Below are 21963 nucleotides of genomic sequence, written 5' to 3'. Positions count from 1 at the left end.
AAAAACCCTCCTGAAAAAACACAAACAGGGCGAACAACAACATGAATAAAACAGGTTTTGGTCTGCATCTTGGACCCATTACCTCCATCACTAATGAACTAACAGACTATATTAAAGAGGCCAGTCATTTTGGAATTTTTGGAAGTGAATGTCAAACTTGACTGTCAAACCACGCAACACTTGACTGACATTTTTAGCTTTTTTGGTAGCAACATAGTGCACCAAAAGCTTCATTGGCTACGTTCACACTGCAGGTCTTAATGCTCAATTCCGATTTTTTGATCAAATCCGATTTTGTCGTCTGCTTGTTCACACTACAAATAAAATGTGACAGCAAACGCGCTCTAGTGTGAACCCTCAAAGCGGCCACATGCGCAAAAGAAGACGTCACACACAATGCGCTCTGTTTAGACCCAGACCAATAAGTATTATTTGACTGATGGACCTTAATATAAAGACTTGTTTCGGACTTTACGTTTCCCAATTTTGCTTTACGTTATAAAGTTATTTTGTTATTTACATATGGCCTAATAATTACACTTATTGCTGTTTTAGAGAGGAGCGGTGGTTCTAGCTGCAGATTTCTGTCAGAATCTGCAGATTATACAGTACAAATAAAATGTTCACATTTCTCCAACGTTGTCTTCCCAACAATTTCACTAACATCTACACAGGATGGCCAGGAAGCGTTCACAATGTCTTCTCGGGTGCTTCTCCAGCGCTGATAATTGGCGTCTTGTCTTGTGTCAGTGACGTAAAAGACGGATTTAATGCGACGTGACCATCAAACAGCAGTCGCTTTCTAAAACATCAGATATGTATCGGATTCAGTACCATATACGAAAGTGACCCAGGTTGGATTTGAAAATATCGGATTTGCACTGTTCACACTGTCATACCATGATCGGATATGGGTCGCATAGGCTCAAAAAAGTCAGATTTGATGCGCTTTCGCCCGCAGTGTGAACGTAGCCTTTGAAAGACCGAAGAAATAAATGCATAGGCTGAAAGAAAAATCATCCTAATGATTTGTCATTAAATTTAGACTCAAACAATGACTCACAACAATTTATTCTCTTGGGTGTTTTAGACAGGTAACTATGAAAAGGTGCAGCTCATGTTATGGTACAGGGAAATCCTGATAAAACTGTAAACATTATAGTATAGAATGATACACTTTTCAATTATAACTATATTTTTTGGGCGGGGGGGGAATCATTCAGACCAAGATCTTTTTCCCCTTCCTTCACAAACATAAAATAATGTAGGTCGTTTATAAGGTTTATTGTTAACTATACAAATAACAGCTTCATGTCCTTGAGTACAGAATAATAAAAAATACAAAAGTCCCTTAAACTAGAACTATGATTTACAAAAATGACACATGACAAGCCAAATGAATTCTAAAATTACCTGAGGAATTCAATCCAACTCGACATACAACCTTTGCTTATGTTTTTTTTGTTCAGCCAGTGCTCTTAACACAACCCTAATTACAGTGTACCATTTTCACAGTTCAATTAGACATCTGCATGTATGACAAATCATGCATGCAGTGCATCATTTACCAGAATATGCACCTATTAAAAGAAACTATGACTCAAGAATATATATTTAAATTTACAGAGAACATACAGAGAACAAACTAATAGTGGAAGGCTGTTAATGCACAAATATACAATATACAACCAGCAGCAGAACAACAGTTCCACTCAGGAGAACATGTCCACCCATCTTAATGTGGTAGAAAAATTTCAGAATAGTTTATTCCAGTCTCTAGTTGCCTCCATGAGATGCCTCTGACCGTGGCCAATCCAATCCTCTTGACTGCTGAAGAGCCGACCACAAAACCAGCAGTCAAACATTACTTGCTCTTCTCTACAACCTGATAACGTTTTTACAACCTCATACTTCTTTTTGCTTTTTTTTTTTAGTTTCAATTTAAGGAGGAATCGCTCCCGGACAGAACTTTGAACCGGTCGAGATTTTGGATTGTCGAAATGAGATGCGTCTTTGGTTGAGGAATTCTTCCCTTGGGTGCCAAGCTCTAAGAGTGCTTGGACTGTTTTTTGAGACAGAGAGACCTTCGTGACAGCACCTTTGTACCTATTTACTACCTTCATGATGTTGGCCACTTCAGGAATGTCAGCATCTGGATGATTGAGCACCACTACAGGCTGGTTTCTACTAGGGCATTTGATCTGCTGTAGAGAATTCAATGGGGCAAGTCTAAGTGTCCGTTCTACCTCTTTGGCTACAGGTTTCCATAACAGAGTCTCTTTCTCAGTTGGTGGTTTACTCAGGAATCTTCTTGCCTTGTGCACTGCTCCTGGAAGTTCGTCAAATAATGCTTTCCTGCGCCTTTTCCTTTGGCTTGGAGGCCGAATTGGCCTTGGGGCGAGGACAGGTTTCTCTGAGTCACACAGTTGTTGTGCCTTTATAGTTGTCTGAGAAGGTGCACTGCAGGAATCAATGACATCTTTTTGTTTGGTATTGTGAATGGTGATCAACTTTTTTATTCCAGTGGAAGCAGCTGCATTAGTTTTGTTTGTCGACACCAGGAAACACTGAGTCTGGGGTCTGGTGGCCAAAAACAAAGGTTGATTATTTGAGGTGGGAGTGCCATTTGTAAGAAGGCTACTAGTGGGTGTGACAATTTTAAATATAACTTTGTTTCCAGAGCCCTCATTCGTCTGGCTGCAATGAGTTCCATTGTTTGGCTCTTGGTTGTTCAAAAGTAGGCTTGATTTGGGTTGAGAAATGTACCGCAGCAAGAAGGCTTGCCGACCAGTCTGCAGTGCGCTGGGTTTGTCTGCACTACTCACTGGCATCGCTAGCACTGGCCGTGAGTTAAGTGGGAGCTGGGCACTTGCCAGTCTGAGGGCAGGAGTATTAGCGGCCTGGACAAAAGGAACAGACCTTTGTACTAAGTAGCACGTTGACTGAGACTTTGCAGTTTTGTCTGAAGTTGTATTTTGTGATGTGCTTGAAAAGAGTACAGGGCATTTTAAACCTGCACTGTTAATAAGGTAGTGATTTAAACCAGTACCAAAACCTGGTTGAACACCAGAAAGAAGAGCGGTCCCTTTTTCAGCAGTTCCAGGTTTTATTGCTTGTACACCTATCCTTTTGCTGTCTGGATTTAGACCTGTGGTTTTACTTGAACTTTCAACGTAAGACACATTGATTTGAGGCTTTGCAGAATTTGCTATGAGTTTAAAGCCTGGGGTAGCCTTGACCTGCACTGGCATTGCAAATTGGTTCTCACTAGCCCTAGTCAGGAGTACTGGCTGATTAGCCTCTGGTAGCTGAAGAATTCGCACAGTTCTTTTTGTTGGTTTTAAAGAATCATTGTTTGCACTTGAAGAACCCGTTCTTTCCTTGTTAAGCTGTTGAGTAATGATTGCATCAGAATGTTCTTCCACAAAATTGCCAAGGGATGTTAAACTACCCGTAGGCTGTCTTTTAGATATCGGAATGGTCTCTTCCTCAATTTTGACAATATTGAAGTCTTGGAGCACTACATCGGGATTTTCTTCTGTCAGAGGACCATCAACATTAGATATACACTCATCAACTTCAGTGTCACTATTTGCACTTTCTGTGCATTGTTCTGGTAATCCTGCTGATGTCAAGTTGAAGTGTGATGATTTAGAGGTATGTCTTTTATTTGCAGAGTTATCATCCGAATTATTCTCCAAGTTTGGGGTGATGTTTGATGAAATGTTGAAAGCATCCTTCGAATAATTGTGAAAAGTAAATACTTCTTGGTTTGGTGAGTCCTGAATACATTTCTCCGAGCCAATGGCATTTTCTCTGCAGCTAACTGAATTTGGTGGAGACAGCTGTGATGGGCAACACGATGTATGTTTTGCATTTTCCTGTCTGTTTTTATGTACAATCTCAGTTCTAAACCTATCATTTTTATCTGATGAAATGTGGAATGACTGATGTCCATTTTCCATAGTGTTAAAAGCAGAATTCCCTTTGTGCTCATCAGTTAGGCTGCAAATGCTGTCAGGTGTGGATAGCTCATTTACTGCTTTAGGCTCCTCGTCGATTTGTCTAAAGATGGGTTTGGGAAGCAGTGTATCTTGAGCAAACTTTGAAGGTGAAGATAAACCACTGACCTTAACAGAACACACTGTTGCAGGGTGGCTGGAAACACCATGGCAGTTACAAGGACTGGGAGTTTGGGTAACTGACTTACTTTTCAAGTTCATTTCTTCCATAGAGCTTGTTTCATTTGGATGATGTGCCTGATCCAACTCATTTCTTGTGGGACATGAGACATCTGCACAATTTAATGATGTATCTAATATAGCATTTGTTTGTTCTCCAACACTTTCAATATGTGGAGTTGAACTTAGGGCCCCAACTGATGTTTCCTCCTCCTCAATTTTTACTTTAACTGCCAAAATATCCTCTTGATCTATCTGTATGCAAGATCCACTTCTTGGTGAAACAGCTAAGCACTGTGATGTTAAGCTCCTGCTATCAGAGCAAAGCTCATTCTCAGAGTTTTTACTTTTATCAAACACAGAATTTAGTGTGGAGAACCCCCCTTCAGCAACGGAATGATTCTGATCTTGCTTTGTTGTTGGGATTACTTTGAGAACTAAATGTTTTTTTCCATCGACCATCTTGAATCCCATAACTTTAGTTGTACAGTTAGGGGGGAGGGAGATTTTGTTCTTAACCATTAGAACAGTCAGTCCGTTAGCATTGTTGTGACTTCCACTATCAGAGGCTGTACAATTGTCACATTCCTCCAACGTGATTGGTGTTGACTGTTCTGTATTATGGGAAACTTTGCTCAAAGTTTTGTCCTTTTTTGCTACAGTCCCATCAACAAAGTGCTGGGTGTCCTCTAAGGATTTGTCTGGCTTAATTAGTTTGCCACTTTGATATTGTTTCGATATCCTTTGAGTCTCCTGTGACTCACTATTCTTTTTAAGCATCAATTTCAAGTTCACAGATGAATTTGCTGGTGAGCCATTGTCTTCTATCGCCTTCCATGCATTTTTTCTTTCTGTCACCTCTTTGTGAACAGCTGCCATGTGTTTTTTAAGGTACTCACTTCTTGCTGCACCATATCCACAGACTTGACATGTGAAAGGAAATGTACCTGTGTGAGCTTTCATGTGCTTCTGGTGATCCTCTTCATTCAAGCTAATATGTTTGCATTTCAAACACTTCCAATGACTTTCATTATGATGATGGATATGCTGGACAAATGTCCCTGCATCCACAGTTGTAAACTCACACCAGTCACAGCTGAACTGTCCATTTACACTGTGGCACATGATGTAGTGTCTAGTAAGCAAAAGAAGAGAGTACTGCACATCATCATTACAAAGTTCACATGTAACCAAAGTATTTCTGTGCTCAATCCGATGGCGCTGAAGAGCAGGAAACTCATTTGTGACAAAATCACATAAATCACAAGGGTATGTAGGAAGGGTTCCTCTGTGAACTGCTCTAAAATGTTTGAGAAGGTCATTGGGGCTAAAAGTACAGTTATCTTTACAAACTGAGCATCCAAAACTCAAAATTTTGCCAGAGAATACAGCCCCTTGTTGAATTTTACAATGGGCTTTGTTAAGAGGGTTTTTATCTTTCCTAGTGGAAGTCCCATTATCCTTAATGGCAGATTCTTCTGAATTGCTGAAGAGCGACCCATCTGTTACATCTCTGAAATGTTTATACAGAAAGTCTTTTACTTTTTCCTTTTCATCCTCTATTACAGATCTGTTGCAGTTTTTTGGAGAGTCATATGGTAATCCATCTTCTTCCATTGTTGCAAGTATGAAGGTTTCTGTAAGACATCAAATATATTCTTGATTAATACAAGTGGAGAGATGCACCAACACACACACACATACACACACGCTAATCTGGGACTGGGTAATGGCAGCTTTGCTAACTGCTGCAACCACATTTAAAAGAAACTTTGAACTTTATATTTATACCTGCTGTTATGGCAGAGGAAGCCAGAAGTCGTCAAAAACCATAAGCCAAGACTTGATTTTTTCCACAAACAGTTTTCAAAGTGTTCCAAAGTCTCCCCCTGTATATCTGTATGTCTTTGAGGTCCTGAGGTGGAATATCATTTAAATCCCAGTATGAAATCAACATCATCATACACATGTCTTCAATCCACATGCAGTAGATCTGGTGTGACATGCCAAGTTACAAAAATTGAGAGGTGCACGACTGGCTGACACACCACAAAGTGTTGTGTGTTCTATGCCCGCTGAGATATATGTAATCTCTCCACTGTGTCCTAGGCCAACCCCAGGGCCTCTAGAACACCTCACCCAGAGGAGTACCGGTTCTACTCTGAGGTCCTCACCCTTTCTCTAAGAGCGTGAGGAGCTCAGCCAACCGAAAGAGCCCAGCGAACCTTCAGAGAAAGCCAATTTCTGCTGCTTGTAACCAGTAAATTCACAGCTTCACTTTCACACTAAGCTCTCTTTTCACCACGACAGACTGGTGCCATGACCACATCACTGCAGCTGCAGCCCCAATTCGTAATCTCCTGTTACCCTCTTCCCTCACTTGTGAACAAGATCCCAAGATACTTCTCCTCCACTTGGGGGCAGGAACTTGTCCCTGACCAGGAGTGGGCACTCCACCCTAATCCAGCTGAGGACCATGGCCTCAGACTTGGAGGTCTTTCACATTTACCTGTAAACCACTCTAGTGTGATCTGGAGGCCAGTACCAAACTATATCATCCACAAAAAGTAAAGATGAGGTTCGGAGGTTACCAAGGCGGAAGCCTGCCACCACTTGGCTATGCTTAGATATTCTATCCAAACAATTTATAAACAAACTAATGACAAAGGGCAGCCCTGGAGGAGTTCAGCACCCACTGGAAATGAGTCAGACTTTTTGCAGTCAATGTGGACCGAGCTCTAGCTGTGGTTGTACAGAGATTGAATGGCTTGTAACAATCAGCCAGACACCTCATACTCCCATAAAACTCCCCACAGGATACCCTGAGGGATGCAGTTGAATCCAAATCTAAAAAACAAAACAAAAAAAACAAACACATGTAGACTGGCTGGACAGACTCCCAAGAAAAGCCCAGCCACTCGCCTAAATGACTAGACCAGTTGCACTCACTCCAATCATTACAAAGTGCTTCGAGAGAGTGGTGCTGGCCTACATCCAGAGCAACATCCCAGACACTCTCCCCTGCAGTATGCCCACTGGCCCAATAGGTCCACGTCAGACACCATTGCTGCTGCCCTTCACTATTCCCTCACCCACCTGGAAAACAAAGGCTCATACCATCAAGGTACTTTTTGTTGATTACAGCTCTGCCTTCAATACTGTCATTCCACACAAACTCACTCACAATCTGGCAACACTCGGCCTACACCCCACCCCTATGTGACTGGCTACAGGACTTTTTGACTGGCAGGCCCCAGTCCATCAGGATTGGCAACAGGACTTCAGCCAGCATTATTACTAACACTGGAGTTCCACAGGGTTGCGTCCTCAGTCCCATCCTCTACACCCTGTACACCCACGACTGTGTCGCCTCCAATAGGGATAACACCATACTGAAGTTGGCGGATGACACTGCAGTGATTGGTCGCATCACTGGAGGAGACGAAGTGCCTTATAGGAGAAAGGTGGCCGATATGGTGTCATGGTGTGAGGACAACAACCTCACCCTCAAAACTGATAAGAGTGAAGTGGAGAGGGTGAGCAGCTTTAGATACCTAGGCATCTACATCACTGAGGACCTCACCTGGACACTGAACACCACACAGCTGGTCAAGAAGGCTCAGCAGTGGCTGTATTTCCTGAGGAGGGTGAGGAAATTTGGTATGTCAGCCAAGATCCTCAGCAGGTTCTAAGGCTGCACTGTGGAGAGCACACTGACCAGCTGCATCACTGCATGGTACAGCAGCACTGCTGCCATGGACTGCAAATGCCTGCAGAGAGTGATATCAACTGCGGGGAGAAGATCATCAGGACCCCGCTGCCGTCTCTGCAGAGCATCTACCATCGCAGAGTCCAGAGGAGACCTACCTCCATCCTCAAAGACCCCACACACCCTCAGCACGGACTGTTCACACTTCTGCCCTCGGGACGAAGGTTTAGAAGTGTGAAATCTACAACATCCCGACTCAACAACTCCTTCTTCCCCACTGCTATCAGAGTCTTGAACAGCTGACCTATTTTAACAGTAATAATTATTTTTGCACATCAGGTCATCTCACATAACCAGCATATTAAGCTCTTTTGCACATAAATCTATTTGACACTTATTTTTTGTCTCCACTTATTTATTCCTGGTATTTGTATTTAATCTATGTGTACGTATTAACCGGCATCTGCATATGGACAGCAGAAAAAGAATTTCACTGTACAGAGAAATGCTTTTTCTTTGCACACATGACAATAAACCCTTTCAATCTTGATCACTCGAATATCCTCAAGAGGATAAAGAGTGTTGTCATTAGTGTTGGGCAATATGAGGAAAATCCAATATTGCAATATTTTGGGATATATCGCGATACACAATTAATATTGTGATGTGTCTTGAGCCCCAGCACCCTCGGATCATGAATATTTGAATCTCTTAATTTTTAGTCTTCTCCCCACACAGTTATATCCTCGAATTTTATACTCTTAGTGTGGTTATATTTATTTCAGGATGGCATCAAATAGCAGTTTTTTTAAAGTACTGGTATACAAAGAGCAAATAAATCCAATACTGTGACATCACTGTGACATCACTGTGACCGTGGCTCAGGGAATTGGGAAGCTCATCTGTAACCGGAAGGTTGCCGGTTCGATCCCCCTGCTGTCCTGGTCGTTGTGTCCTTGGACAAGACACTTTACCCTACCGCCTACTGGTGTTGGCCAGAGGGGCCGATGGCGCGATACGGCAGCCTCGCTTCTGTCAGTCTGCCCCAGGGCAGCTGTGGCTACACCTGTAGCTGCCTCCACCAGTGTGTGAATGTGAGAGTGAATGAATAGTGGAATTGTAAAGCACTTTGGGTGCCTAGAAAAGTGCTAAATAAATGAAATCCATTATTATTATTATTATTATTATTATTATTATTATCACTATCACACAATGTGTCTCAAAGCTTATTAATGACATTAAACCTATATTTCTTTGGACATTTGCTGCGTTTTCACTTATTTTTCCACTTACCTATGAATAATCATCGGCATGATATACTGCCCTGAAATTCATGTTAAGAAATATTTTAGAGTTTACGTGGTGTAAGTAAAATACAGCTATATAACTAGCAAATTCCTTACATTTTTGATGCATCAATTCCAATTACAGATACCATTTGTTTTGTTTTTTGAGCAGAAAATGCATTCAAAAGCATTTCAAGAGCCTGGACATCATCAACATTTATGAAGCACTGTGGGATTGTCCAGGATGACTCAGATCTTAGACAGACAAACCATCTAAATTCACATTATGCTATTTGCATCTCCATTATATAGTCTGTGGATCGCAATAACGATTACTCCAAAAATATTCTTTTGCAAATGAGAAAATTATTTCAACAAAAACTGATAGTCAATTCATTAAGCACTGGGAGACAAACACAAACCAACAAATAAAACATGTCATGCCTGAAGTTAACAGCATTACTCAGGTAAGAATTAATGACATTATATAACCAGTTATTGTTACCTGTGCTCCTTTGGGAAAACCTTAACCAGTGTTCTGAAGAAAAGGAGTTTGTAGTGTGATCCCAATGTCTGGAAGACAGAGGCATACAATCACAAAAACAATTTCAACAACAATCCTTACTATTAACTGTAATAGTGTTATTAATAACCATGCATGCTCTGTATATCACAAGTATACATCAGTTGTTAAAGGTTTTTTTGGGACTTCTTCACATTAAAAAATATTTTATAAGAAAAAACAATTGTCCTACTGACCATGAACTGCTGTTTGTATTCTTCTACATGGCATACAGTACAGGCAAACATGACACCCCACAGGTAGTCAAAGTGAAACACAAATCTAATCTCTCTCTTTAGACCTACGTCTATGCTTGTGCATGCATTATTCTGCATTACCCCACCGCCAACTCTAATTCATCTTCACATCCTCCCTCTTGTCATTGTTCATACAGCCCCAGGGTGGTGGACATCAGGTGAAGACCCCCAAAAAAACAACAAAAAACCCCAAAAACAAACAGCTGCTACAATCAGAAATCTACTGAACTGCTTTGTCTCCAGGAGTGTTGTCTATTGATTGAATCCTGGCTCCCGTCAAAAATCTCAGATAACTCAGTGGAGCTACTGGGCCGGACATTACAACCCCAGGACTGCAATAATGTCTCAAGTAAGGGAAGGGGCGGTGGACTCTGTGCTTATATGCTTCAGGGCTGGTACCATAACAGCAGAATTATAGACCGTCACTGCTCACCGGACTTAAAACACCCTGATAACGACTGTGTTTAGTCTGTTCCTTCCCATTCCATGCAAGGCCACCTGGGTTGGCTGGAAGACTGTTTACTTAGCCTAGCAGGGCGAAGGACACTGTCTCAGCTGAATTCTGGACACGCACACACATACATATACACTAATATGCACACATTCATCCCCCCTCCCTTTCCAAACGCCTTCGATGCTTGTGCCCTCCTGGGAACACGGCGGGTCTGAGCCCACGCTGGAATGGTAGCACTGGGCAGGATGGCTGCTGTGTTTGCTTCGGATTACTCCTCACCCCCCACCCGACCCTGTGGCTTGTCACGTGCTCCATAATGTTGTGCTGTGGACATTTATGTGCTTTTTTGTGCAGAGGAGTTTGTTTCCTGTTCTCATGCTGTCCTCCCAGGAACCCAGCATGAGTGGAGGTCTCTTTTTTCCTCTTGTACTTTCCCATTGTAGTGGGGGGGGGGGTCCTATTTCACTGCAGGGCAACCTGCACGTGCCGATTAAAGCCTTGATTGATTGATTGATGGATAGATTGATAGACATGAGGAAACAAACTTCTCCAAGCACCTGGGTCATTAAGACATGGCCAGATGATGCTCTTCTCCAGCAATAGAACTGTTTTGATCTGACAGACTGGTACATCTTCGAACAGCACGACCTGTAGACCTTCACTCAGTTCTCTATACAGCACTGCCAGAGCCAGGCTGAGGAGGGGCATAAAACAGGCCAAATAGGCCTACATGAGGAGTATTCCTAACTGACAACCCCCACCATGTGTGGAGCCTCACCAACTGCAAAAGTCAGAGACTCCAACTGCCAACAGCATCCTCATGATCATAGAAGTGTTCAACACCCCCCTGGATTATGATGTCAGGAGGATACAGAGTGCTGAACCCTAGGAGAGCTTTCAGCCAGCCCAACACTGTGGGAAAAACCTGTGCGGACCAAATGACAAGGATCCTCATCAGGTTGTTTAACCTTCCTGACCCTATGCCACCTGTCTGAAGGCCTCCACTATCATTCCCATCACCAAAAAGACTGGTATAGACAGCGTCAATGCCTACAGATCTATAGCCCTCACGTCTGTAGTCATAAAGTGTTTAGAGCTGGTAGTTCTCAGCACATCAGAGGCAGTCTTGCCCGTCCATTTCTTCATGTGTTCAATAATTCTTTTCCTGTGTCATGTAATTGGGTGTATTATTATACATAATTTATGGACATTGCATGGGTGGATTGGATGGTAAGAAAAAAAAAAAATATATATATATATATATATATACACAAAATTGGTGACATATTCAATACTTATTAAGTTGTGGGCAAAATACAACCCGGGAGCCACATATGCCTAGGCCGATTATGTCACAGCAAGGAGACAAAGGCTGTCCAAATTCGTAGGCTGCTCCAAATGCAGCCCACAAATGCGTCCTCCTTTTCCCCAGATTTGAAGGACGGGTCTGTGTATACTTCATGGTCCACCCTATTCCAGGATTCATTGTGAATCAAGGGTTGAAGAAATTTTTGGGGAAAAATGGCGGATGGTCGAAGAAAAGCGGTCCAGAAATAAACTTTTAAAAGTAAATACTAGGTTTTATCTCACCAAAATATCCAGCCAACCAAATGTTAGCATAGCAAAGAATCTTAAACAGTTATATTCAACTAACCTTCGGCTAAGTTACGTGATGTTAGTGATATCACCACTTAATGCGGCTTGGGTCATATGAGCTTTGGTTGGTTAATCAGTTCAGTTTTCTACTGAAGCTGCGTCTGTTTGGCAGTGTGGAGACAAACGTACTTAAAAATTAATAAAACGAGCAGACGGTTCACTCTTTAAGCTAAGTGTATTTACAGGGATCAAACATCTAATCCGTGAACTGTATTAAGGAAACAGACTAAACCATGCTGTGCTGAAGTTTAGAGTTAAAAGAGGTCTCATCCTGTATAAACCACTAATAATAAGACAGTACATGGAGAGGTCCTCCTTCTGTTCCTGTGCCATTTTTGTCATGCTTATATCATACAACCTGAGCCTGTCACCTTTGTTATAAGCCCAATATTTCTGCAGGATTTTATGTCCTTTATCCAAAATATATTTAGTTAAAATATTTCTTTTTTAGTTGGATTGTACTTGTGGAGCTCTTTTAAATAAAAAGCTGAAAGAATTGTGAAAAGTTGTAAATTCAGAAAGGGTCTAAGTATTTTTTTAAGGATGTCATGTTTCTGTATCATCTCCTGTTAGACCCTCTTACCCAAAAATCAGCATATTTAATGCTCTGATACCTTCAACATCTTAAATTATATTGAACATTTTCTCTTCCAATAAATATTCACTGCAAAAGTTTGTCTTCCATTTTATCTGAAACATATAATGTTTAAATCTTTTTAGTTTATTTTCGGGATATGGGATATTGTCCTTAAATATAACTAAAGCCTTCAGACAATGGTCGCTGTATATTAATATTTGTCTGTTAGACAGTCACACAGGTATAAATGACAGAAGCTGGACGTCGTAGGCTAGCCCCTTCAATTTAATGGCCTTGCATTTCTGGTCTTCGCGGCCTACCTGGTCTACGTAGGCCGGGTTTTTCGAAGGATTTGGACACAGCGCATGTGTTCATCTTTTTTTGTTGCATAAAGAAACGGCGGGTGGAACCATCAGACCAAAGCACAGATTTCCACTGGTCTAATGCCATTCCTTGTTTTTCTTGGCCCAAAACAAATCTCTTCTGCTTGTTGCTTTTCCTTAATCTTGGTTTCTTAGCAGCTATTTGACCATAAAGGCCTGATTTGCACAATCTCCTCTGAACAGTTGATGTAGAGATGTGTCTGGTGACTGAAACTATCCTCAGCAGCAGAGGTAACTCTTGGTCTTCTTTTCCTGTGAGCTAGTTTTGCTGTAGCGCCTGTTTTTCGTCTGCACTTGGGGACACATTTAAAGTTTTATCAATTTTCTGCACCGACTAACCCTTCAGTTCTTAAAGTAATGATGGACTGGTGTTTTTCTTTACTTAGCTGACAGAATTCATATTATGGCAAGAACCAAAGAGTTGTCAGATACGGCTGTCATCTGTGTACCAACCCGCCTTCTGCACAACATAGTTGATGGTCTGAACCCTGATAGTTCCAACCTCATTAAGAAGGCAAGAAATTCCACAAATGAACACTGGCAAGGCACATCTGTGAAAACCATTTCAGGTGACAACATCATGAAGCACAGTACGTATTACTCCACGAGGCTCCAGACTACGGTAGCCGTAATGCTCCGACAATCCATCAAGCGCTGCAGCTCCGTAGCTTACCAAAGTCGTACTAAAACATTTTAAGGCACACTGTCAATTTTTGAGAAAATGAAAGGAATTTAGGCGCTGCATGTCGTTAGCACGGTTAGCTCGCTAACACATTGACGCCGTCCAGCCCCACGCACGGGGCGATCCGCGGTAACTCGTTAACGGAGATTTGCCGTGTCCATCTTGTCGCTGCCTGCAGGTGAAGCTATGGGGGAGTTGTGTTCAGTGAACGAGAGGCGACAAAAGTGGACGAAAGTGAGGCAAACTTGGGGGTACACAAGTATAATTATAACGTAACATAGACTATATCGATATAAACGATATTGTCACATCTTATATCTCGTATAAAAATATATTGATATTTTTAAAAAAAACTCGATATATCGCCCAGCTCTAACAATGACACATCTGGATCACTAGTATGTACAGCCTGGGGGCACTCTGTGTGATGTGATGGTTAGTAATACTGGAGCAGCAGAGGAGACAGTCCTATCGCCATTCCTGATTACCTTGTACACCCTCAGATTTCAAATTTGAAACAGTGAAACATGCCACCTGCAGAAGTTCTCTGATGATACTGTAGTGCTTTGGTGTATTAAGGGTGGGCAGGAGTCGGAGTACAGGGAGTTGGTGAGAAACTTTGTGGAGTGGTCTGGAAGAAATCACCTCACTTGAGAATGTTAGCAAGACAAAAGGTTGACTTCCGGTGGGGGGGGAAAAAAAAAAAAAAAAAAAAAAAAAATGCTGCGTCTAGGCCAATCAAGATCATGGGTGAAGAGGTGCAAACAATGACAGCTACAGGCACTTTGGCGTTCACCTGAATGACAGACTGGATTGGAGGACCGACAGTGATGCTGTGCACAAGAAGGTGATGAGCAGACTTTATTTTCTAAGATCGCTTAGATCCTTTAACGCAGGGGTCGGCAACCTTGGGCACGCGTGCCAGGGTTAACTGATGGCACGACCAAATGCCCAATGGTGATTTTTCGTTTTTATGGGCTGATGAATTCTATTTTTTTTGGTAACGGTATAAACAATGAAAGGTGGTGGATTGGCCAGATGCTGGCAGATGTGTAAAAATAACTAAAATAGAAAAATAGAAACCACCACCAAAGTTGTTTGGTGGTGGTTTCTATGGCGGAGCTTCCACAGAGGCCAGCAGGTGGATCAGGGAGAGGGGAGGCAGGAGGAGCAGAGACCCGAGGCGGCCGCCGGTCCGAGTGTCAGGTGAACTGAACTTCAGGTAAGAAGTTACGACCTGCAGTCTATCTGGGTCAGATATAAACCAAGTTTAGGTGGAGTTTATTTTTGTTGTGCTGACTTTTTACAGTCAGTTACAATAACTCGTACTGCGTGCTAGCTAGCATGACGGAGTTTATATACAGCTGGGCGGGTGCTATGATGTTACTGATAGTGAACTTCATTTTATTCATAAGGTCAGTTAGTAGAGTTGCCATCCGTCCTGTAAAAAATGGAAACGTCCCGTATTCAGAGAAAATATCACGCATTTCGTATTGAGCTGAAAATGAACATGATTGTCCTGTACTTCAGCTAGAATGGAAAAGCTGGATTTATTCTGTCTCTTTACACTGTCAGCTGCCTCTTCTCCTCTCATTCTCTCCCGTTGCTACTTCAATCATGAAACTGATCAATGATCAGCTGATCGACTTTTCTCTCTTGTTTGTTTATCGCCCACTTTGCGCCAGAAGGAGGAAACTAGCGGATGTCGCACTAAACAACAGCAGCACGTTTAAGCTTGATCAGCTGTTGTTAGAATTTATTTAATATTAATTTCTAGTATCAGCTGATGTTTGCTGGAGCCACAGCTGTAAAGCTGCTGGTCATGATGTCGGTTTGGATATGTGGTGAGAGGGAAACATGAAGATGAAACCAGGAAATGTCCTTACTGGATCATCAGAGCTGTGATGGAGAAACAGGTTTACCTTTTAGGTGACATGAATCAGTTGAAGGGAAGTTCTGAACTGTTTCTGAGAGACAAATAACACCAGGATCCTCTGTAGCTGATAGCTGGTAACTGTGCAGGGGCGGGTCTAGCAAAGTTTTGCCAGGGGGGGCAGGTAGGGCATTAACAGGGAAAGGGGGGCACAAAGAAATACTTTTCTTCCCTATTCTCATTTAAAATGTCTCACTTTTAATAAATAATTATCTGAATCTTCCAACCAAAGTTTTTATCTGATGTAAAATGTATAGAAATCATACATATACCAACAAGACGGCGTACATCACTGTCACAACAGCATCTGTTTTAATTCAAAGGCTTTATGGCTTTTCCCATACCTGGTGGGCCGGTCTCTAGTCAAAATGCCTGGGCCCGTTTTTTGTCCCAGTCCAGCCTTGGGCACGGCATGCAGTGAGTTAATCTGAGAAGGTGCATTAAAAAAAATAAATGGCCGGGCCAGCGGTGCACATTGCAAATTAGCTCGAATAGACACATTAGTTGTGCTGCTTCTTAATGACGGTATCTTAGCTAACAACCCCAACTACCAGATTCAATTTGTAATTGGCTAAAAATAACTTTGCCTACTGGTGAGAGGGACGTTGTTAGCTGTCAGTTTTTTCAAGCGATGTTGAAATTTCCACATTCAGACACTTCAAATGCTTCAGGAGCTGTCCGCTCAGCGCAGCATCAGCACCACGGAAATACACGGATACATTTGTACTCGAGACCGTATGAATGCTGGACACTCGGAGACCTGTGTCTCTGAGTGGGAGACCAAAGATCACATTAACATGTGTGTCTCTGTATTAACAAACATGCCATATTGGCCCAGTTTATTTTTCTTATCATTGTTGTGAGGAGACCATAAATAGCATTTGCACTCTCTGTTGTATTTGCTGTTATGGATAAAAAGTGTATTTTTTTGTTTCAAAATAGCTGATAACTATTCGCTGATAGCTGCCAACATCTGCAAACAAATATAATTCTATAAAGTTGTTCTATATTGTGTGTAACTGTTCATATAGAGCGTTATTAAATTTATTGCTAATGCAATCATATGGCACATTGACTTATGAGGAAATTTTAGATGGCACTCATCAGAAAGGTTGCCTACCCCTGCTTTAATTGGGGGGGGGGGGGGGGGGGGGGGGGGGGGTCAGCAATGCCATCAGAATAAAGAAGGCTGGAAGCATCATTGGTCAGAATTTGGAGATGTCCGAGTCAGTTTGGGACAGGGAGGTCATTCAACTAACTGCACTCCATCATGGACAACCCATTACACCCACTCCACTTCATACTTCTGAAGTGGAGCAGCAGAACTCCTTCTCGCTCAAACTGACTGAAAATAACGGCCACGCTCTGCATGGACAAGCACCAACATACATCTGTGATCTTTTACATCCCCAGCAGGTCCCTGAGGTCATGTGATCAGAACTTGCTAGTTGTCCAAAAGGTGACAGAGCTTTTTGTAACTGTGGCCCCAGACTTTGGAACTCCCTCACATTGAGTTTTAGATTTGTGGACTCAGTCATGTCTTTTGTTTTTATGTTTTAGATTCTGTGAAGCACTTTATGATTTTATCTTGAAAGGTGTTGTATAAATAAATTTTACTTACTTATAGAACACTTCGGGAAATTATTTGTACCATTCTCTAAAAAGCTTTATAACAGGTGAGGACATCGGTTAGGCATGAGATCCCAAATATATTTTTGTTTTATACGTTCATGCAGCTGTTTTTCTTAGATTTATTGTTTACATGTTATTTATTAATGAAATTTGCACTTCCCTCTTGTAAAATGTCAGTCTTAGTTTTATTGTTTTTAAACCATTTCATTTTTACTTCCCTGTTTTCAATTACTAAAATTCCTGCACAATCTTAGTATAAGGCCCTTACCAGGTGCCTGTGAGACTTAAACTGTGTTGCTTCTTTGTTGTATGTAGTAGACTGTACAGAGATTAAAAACACATCATGTTTAAAAAAAAAAGTTAACTCAAAAGCTGACAGTCCAGGCAGAGATTGGAGTGTGTGTTATGCTAGTAGCAGCTAACGCAGCCTATAAAAGAGAAGTTGCATCCAACAATTTACTTTTTTGCACAGTGCAACTGTTAAAACGAATGCATTCTTCAACATTTGTAATGAACTCTTTTAAAATCCAACAGAATTCTTCTTCACTTATTCCTGATATACACTACCAATCAAAAATTTGGACACCTTCTCATTCAATGTTTTTTCTTTATTCTTACATTTCTTTATTATTTTTTTTCTTCTTATGTAGCAAAGAAGGAAAAAAAAAGTATAAATAACTCTAAATACATCTTCTATTTTAGATTCCTCAAAGTAGCAACCCTTTGCATTGTTGACAGTACTGCAAAACCCTTGATGTTCTCTCGATGAGCTTCATGATGTCGTCACCTGAAAATGGTTTCATTTCACAGGTGTGCCTGTCAGGGTTCATTTGTTGAATTTCTTGCCTTCTTAATGAGGCTGGAACTATCAGGTGTGTTGTGCAGAAGTCAGGTTGGTACACAGCTAGCAGCCCAATTTGGCAACTGTTAGAATTCACATTATGGGAAGAACCAATCAGCTACTGTAAGTAAAGAGAAACTTCAGCCCATCATTACTTTAAGAACTGAAGGGCAGCCAGTCTGGAAAACTGCTAAAACTTTAAATGTCTGTGAAGGTTCTCAGTCATCCAGGTCATCGTAGTCAAAGGAGCTTGCAAAGAAAAGCGTCTGGACTTCTTTAAGTTGCTTGAAGACGTTTCACCTCTCATCCGAGAAGCTTCTTCAGTTCTGAAGAATTTAATGATAACTTAATTTTGTGACAGGTGAGGACATCGGTTAGGCATGAGATCCCAAATATATTTTTGTTTTATACGATCATGCAGCTGTTTTTCTTAGATTTATTGTTTACATGTTATTTATTAATGCAATTTGCACTTCCCTCTTGTAAAATGTCAGTCTTAGTTTTATTGTTTTTAAACCAGAACTGAAGAAGCTTCTCGGATGAGAGGTGAAATGTCTTCAAGCAACTTAAAGAAGTCCAGACGCTTTTCTTTGCTAGCTCCTTTGACTAAAACTTTAAATCTGTCTCCAAATGCAGTCACAGAAACCATCAAGCGCTACGATGAAACTGACTCACATGAGGACCGCCCCAGGAAAGGAAGCCCACCTCTGCTGCTGAGGGTTAATTCATACAAGACACCAGCCTCAGAAATCACAAGTTAACAGCACCTCAGATTAGAGCCCAGATAGATGCCACACAGAGCTCCAGTAGCAGACACATTTCTACATCAACTGTTCAAAGGAGACTGTGTGAATCAGGCCTTTATGGTCAAATAGCTGCTAAGAAACCATAACTAAGGAAAAGCAACAAGCAGAAGAGATTTGTTTGGGCCAAATTTCTATGTTGTAGATACATATAAAAGATATAAAATATATGAAGCAAGATACATGGAATTATGTAGCAAAAAAAGTTGATAAACATGTCTTTATTATTTATTTTTTTGACACCACTGGAAACCCGTGGCCTTCTCTCAATGAACATCATGATGTAGTCACCTGAAATGGTTTTCACTTCACAGATGTGCCTCGTCAGGGTTCATTTGTGGAATTTCTTTACTTCTGAATCGGTTCGAATCATCAACTATGTTGTGCAGAAGTCTAATTGGTACACAGATGACAGCCGTATCTGACAACTCTTTGGTTCTTGCCATAATATGAATTCTGTCAACTAACTAAAGAACTTTGAATGTCCCCAAGTGCAGACAAAAAACAGGCGCTACAGCAAAACTAGCTCACAGGAAAAGAAGACGAAGAATCACCTCTGCTGCTGAGGATAGTTTCAGCACAGTCACCAGACTCAGAAATTGAAAGTGAATAGCACCTCAGATTAGAGCCCAGATAGATGCAACACATCTCTACATGAACTTTTCAGAGTAGACTGTGCAAATCAGGCCTTTATGGTCAATCAGCTGCTAAGAAACCACGACTAAGGAAAAACAACAAGCAGAAGAGATTTGTTTGGGCCAAGAAACACAAGGAGTGGACATTAGACCAGTGGAAATCTGTGCTTTGGTCTGATGAGTCCAAATTTGAGATCTTTGGTTCCACCAACTGTCTTTGGCGACGCAGAAAAGGTGATTGGATGGTCTCTACATGCATGGTTCCCATTGTGAAGAATGGAGGAGGAGGTGTGATGGTGCTTTGGTGGTGACACCATTGTGGATTTAGTCAAAACTCAGGGCACACTTAACTAGGATGGCAACCACAGCATCCTGCAGCAACATGCCATTCCATCTGCTTTGCGTTTAGTTCGACCATCATTTATTTTTCAACAGGACAGTGACCCCAAACACACCTCCAGGCTATCTGACCAATAAGGAAAGTGATGCGCCAGATTGCCTGGCCTCCACAGTCACCTGACCTAAACCCAATTGACATGGATTGGGATGAGATGGATCAAAAAAGGAAGCCAAAAGAGCCAACAAGTGCTCAGCATCTCTGGGAACTGCTTCAAGACTGTTGTAAAACCATTTCTGGTGACTACCTCATGAAGGTTATTGAGAGAATGCCAAGAGTGCGCAAAGCAGTAATCAAAGCAAAGGGTCGCTATTTTGAAAAATCTAAAACCTAAAACATCTTTTGAGTTATTTCACACAGTTTGGTTTACTACATAATTCAATATGTATTCATTTATAGTTTTGATTGCTTCAGTTAGAATCTACAATGTAAATAGTCATAAAATAAAGAAAATCCATTGGATGAGAAGGTGTGTCTAAACTTTTGACTTTTACTGTATGGGCAGTGGTCTAGGGAAAATAATACAAATTAATGTAACCTTGTTACTGCCACTACAGCGTTACATCAGTGTGCAGCTGACCAGGTCTCACTCAACCTTGTGGATGAGGAAGCCATGTTGGGAGGAAAAATGGCTGCCGTGATTTTATGACTTAGTTACTTCAGTCAAAAAAAGGAGAAAAAAAGAAAACCTTTTTGTATTAACACTATACTGTCACATACTTTAAAAAACGTGTATATAGCCCTAGCATAGAGCATGGAAAAAATAGTATCAAAACATAATATGCTATACATATAAACCTAGTCAATTTTAATTAAGCATTATAAAGTGGACACATGAAAGTAATTCTAATGCCATTTAAAGTGACCAGGATTTCGTTCAACATCATGAATGCAGAGAGGTAGGCTGCTCTATGCTCACAACCCCTTGATGGGCAGATATAAAAGAAGCTTGGGCATGAGAAAAAAAGTTGCACCGTGTCAAAACTATATAACATAGGTAATATAACACGCCGATATGTACAAAATATGAAGCTGTACCACAGCTAGAAAGTTCGACATCTTAATATAATTTCCGCGTACTTTTCCGGGTAACTTGCTCTATAGTCGTTTAAGTTTAGGAAACGCGAGGGAGAGCTGCACCAGTGGGAGAATTAAAGGCTGCAAGACGAACAACAACAAAGGAGTCTGCGGTGTACGCGGTGACAGTTCAGCGTACTGTGCCCGATTTTTTTAAATTATTTTTTCCCATTTAGTCGGAAATATACGAGCCACTTCACGACAGGGTTAGTGTCGGTGGAGTTTAATAAGCAGTTATTTTACACCAAAATAAAGCCCCCACCCACGCAAAGACATTCAAAGTTACGGGAAACCAGTTATTTCTTACTATGAACTCGATGGAAGTTCAGGCGGCGTCCCGTCTACGTCCAGCATCATAAAGACAATGTTCAGCTTGAAAAAATACACAACAGAAACATTTTCCTTCTTCCTCTCCTCTCTGTGGATCCACAGCGACGGCGGCCATGACAGTCCATCCGGGTACTGCTGTGTTCTTGACACTCACGTAGAAGCGGATGAATATGTATTGCTTGTAAAGACAGAACTAGTGCCATAAGGGAGGATTTTTTTTATTCGTATAAAACCGTGTTCAATAAAATGGAAATTTATTCCACTATACGAGACGCCCGTAGAGGAACCTGCAGCATGAGCCTTACGTCATCTTTGGCCTCAGTGTGTGTGTGTGTGTGAACCAGATAGGGGGAAGAAGAAGCAACGAGCAGCAATGGCGGATACACGCCATTTCCTGTTCAGTGTGTTGCTTGTTGCTTGAATGCCTTTATTTTCTCCGACACGAGAATGTTTTATGTATAATTCTAAATCTGCAGATGAATCCGTCTCTTTATGATCTCAGTATGATGCACAGATTCCATGTAGGTTATTGACACAGCAGCCCATACAGACATGCAGTAATGGATGA

General features: G+C 41.4%; 1 protein-coding gene across 1 annotated transcript; it reads right to left on the bottom strand.

Annotated features, from left to right (window-relative positions):
• Window positions 1–1055: 1055 nt before the first annotated feature.
• On the bottom strand, window positions 1056–21706 carry LOC147309061 (zinc finger protein 518A). The gene is made up of 3 exons (XM_086272227.1): window positions 21373–21706; window positions 9682–9749; window positions 1056–5818 (listed from the first exon to the last, which is right to left on the bottom strand). The coding sequence occupies exon 3, from the start codon at window positions 5796–5798 to the stop codon at window positions 1755–1757; it is 4044 nt and encodes a 1347-aa protein (XP_086128353.1). The 5' UTR covers window positions 5799–5818; window positions 9682–9749; window positions 21373–21706; the 3' UTR covers window positions 1056–1754.
• Between the last annotated feature and the right edge of the window lie 257 nt (window positions 21707–21963).

The sequence above is a fragment of the Aulonocara sp. 'chitande type north' Nkhata Bay genome, linkage group LG18, assembly GCF_057382095.1.
Source record: "Aulonocara sp. 'chitande type north' Nkhata Bay isolate Kocher_YH1m ecotype deep benthic linkage group LG18, A_spYH_male_GT1.1, whole genome shotgun sequence".
NCBI lineage: Eukaryota > Metazoa > Chordata > Actinopteri > Cichliformes > Cichlidae > Aulonocara > Aulonocara sp. 'chitande type north' Nkhata Bay.
This window is presented reverse-complemented; position numbering and strand designations above follow the sequence as displayed.

Excerpts from the sequence above, each read along its gene's own strand:
- LOC147309061 (XM_086272227.1), bottom strand. The coding sequence starts at position 5,798 with ATGGAAGAAGATGGATTACCATATGACTCTCCAAAAAACTGCAACAGA.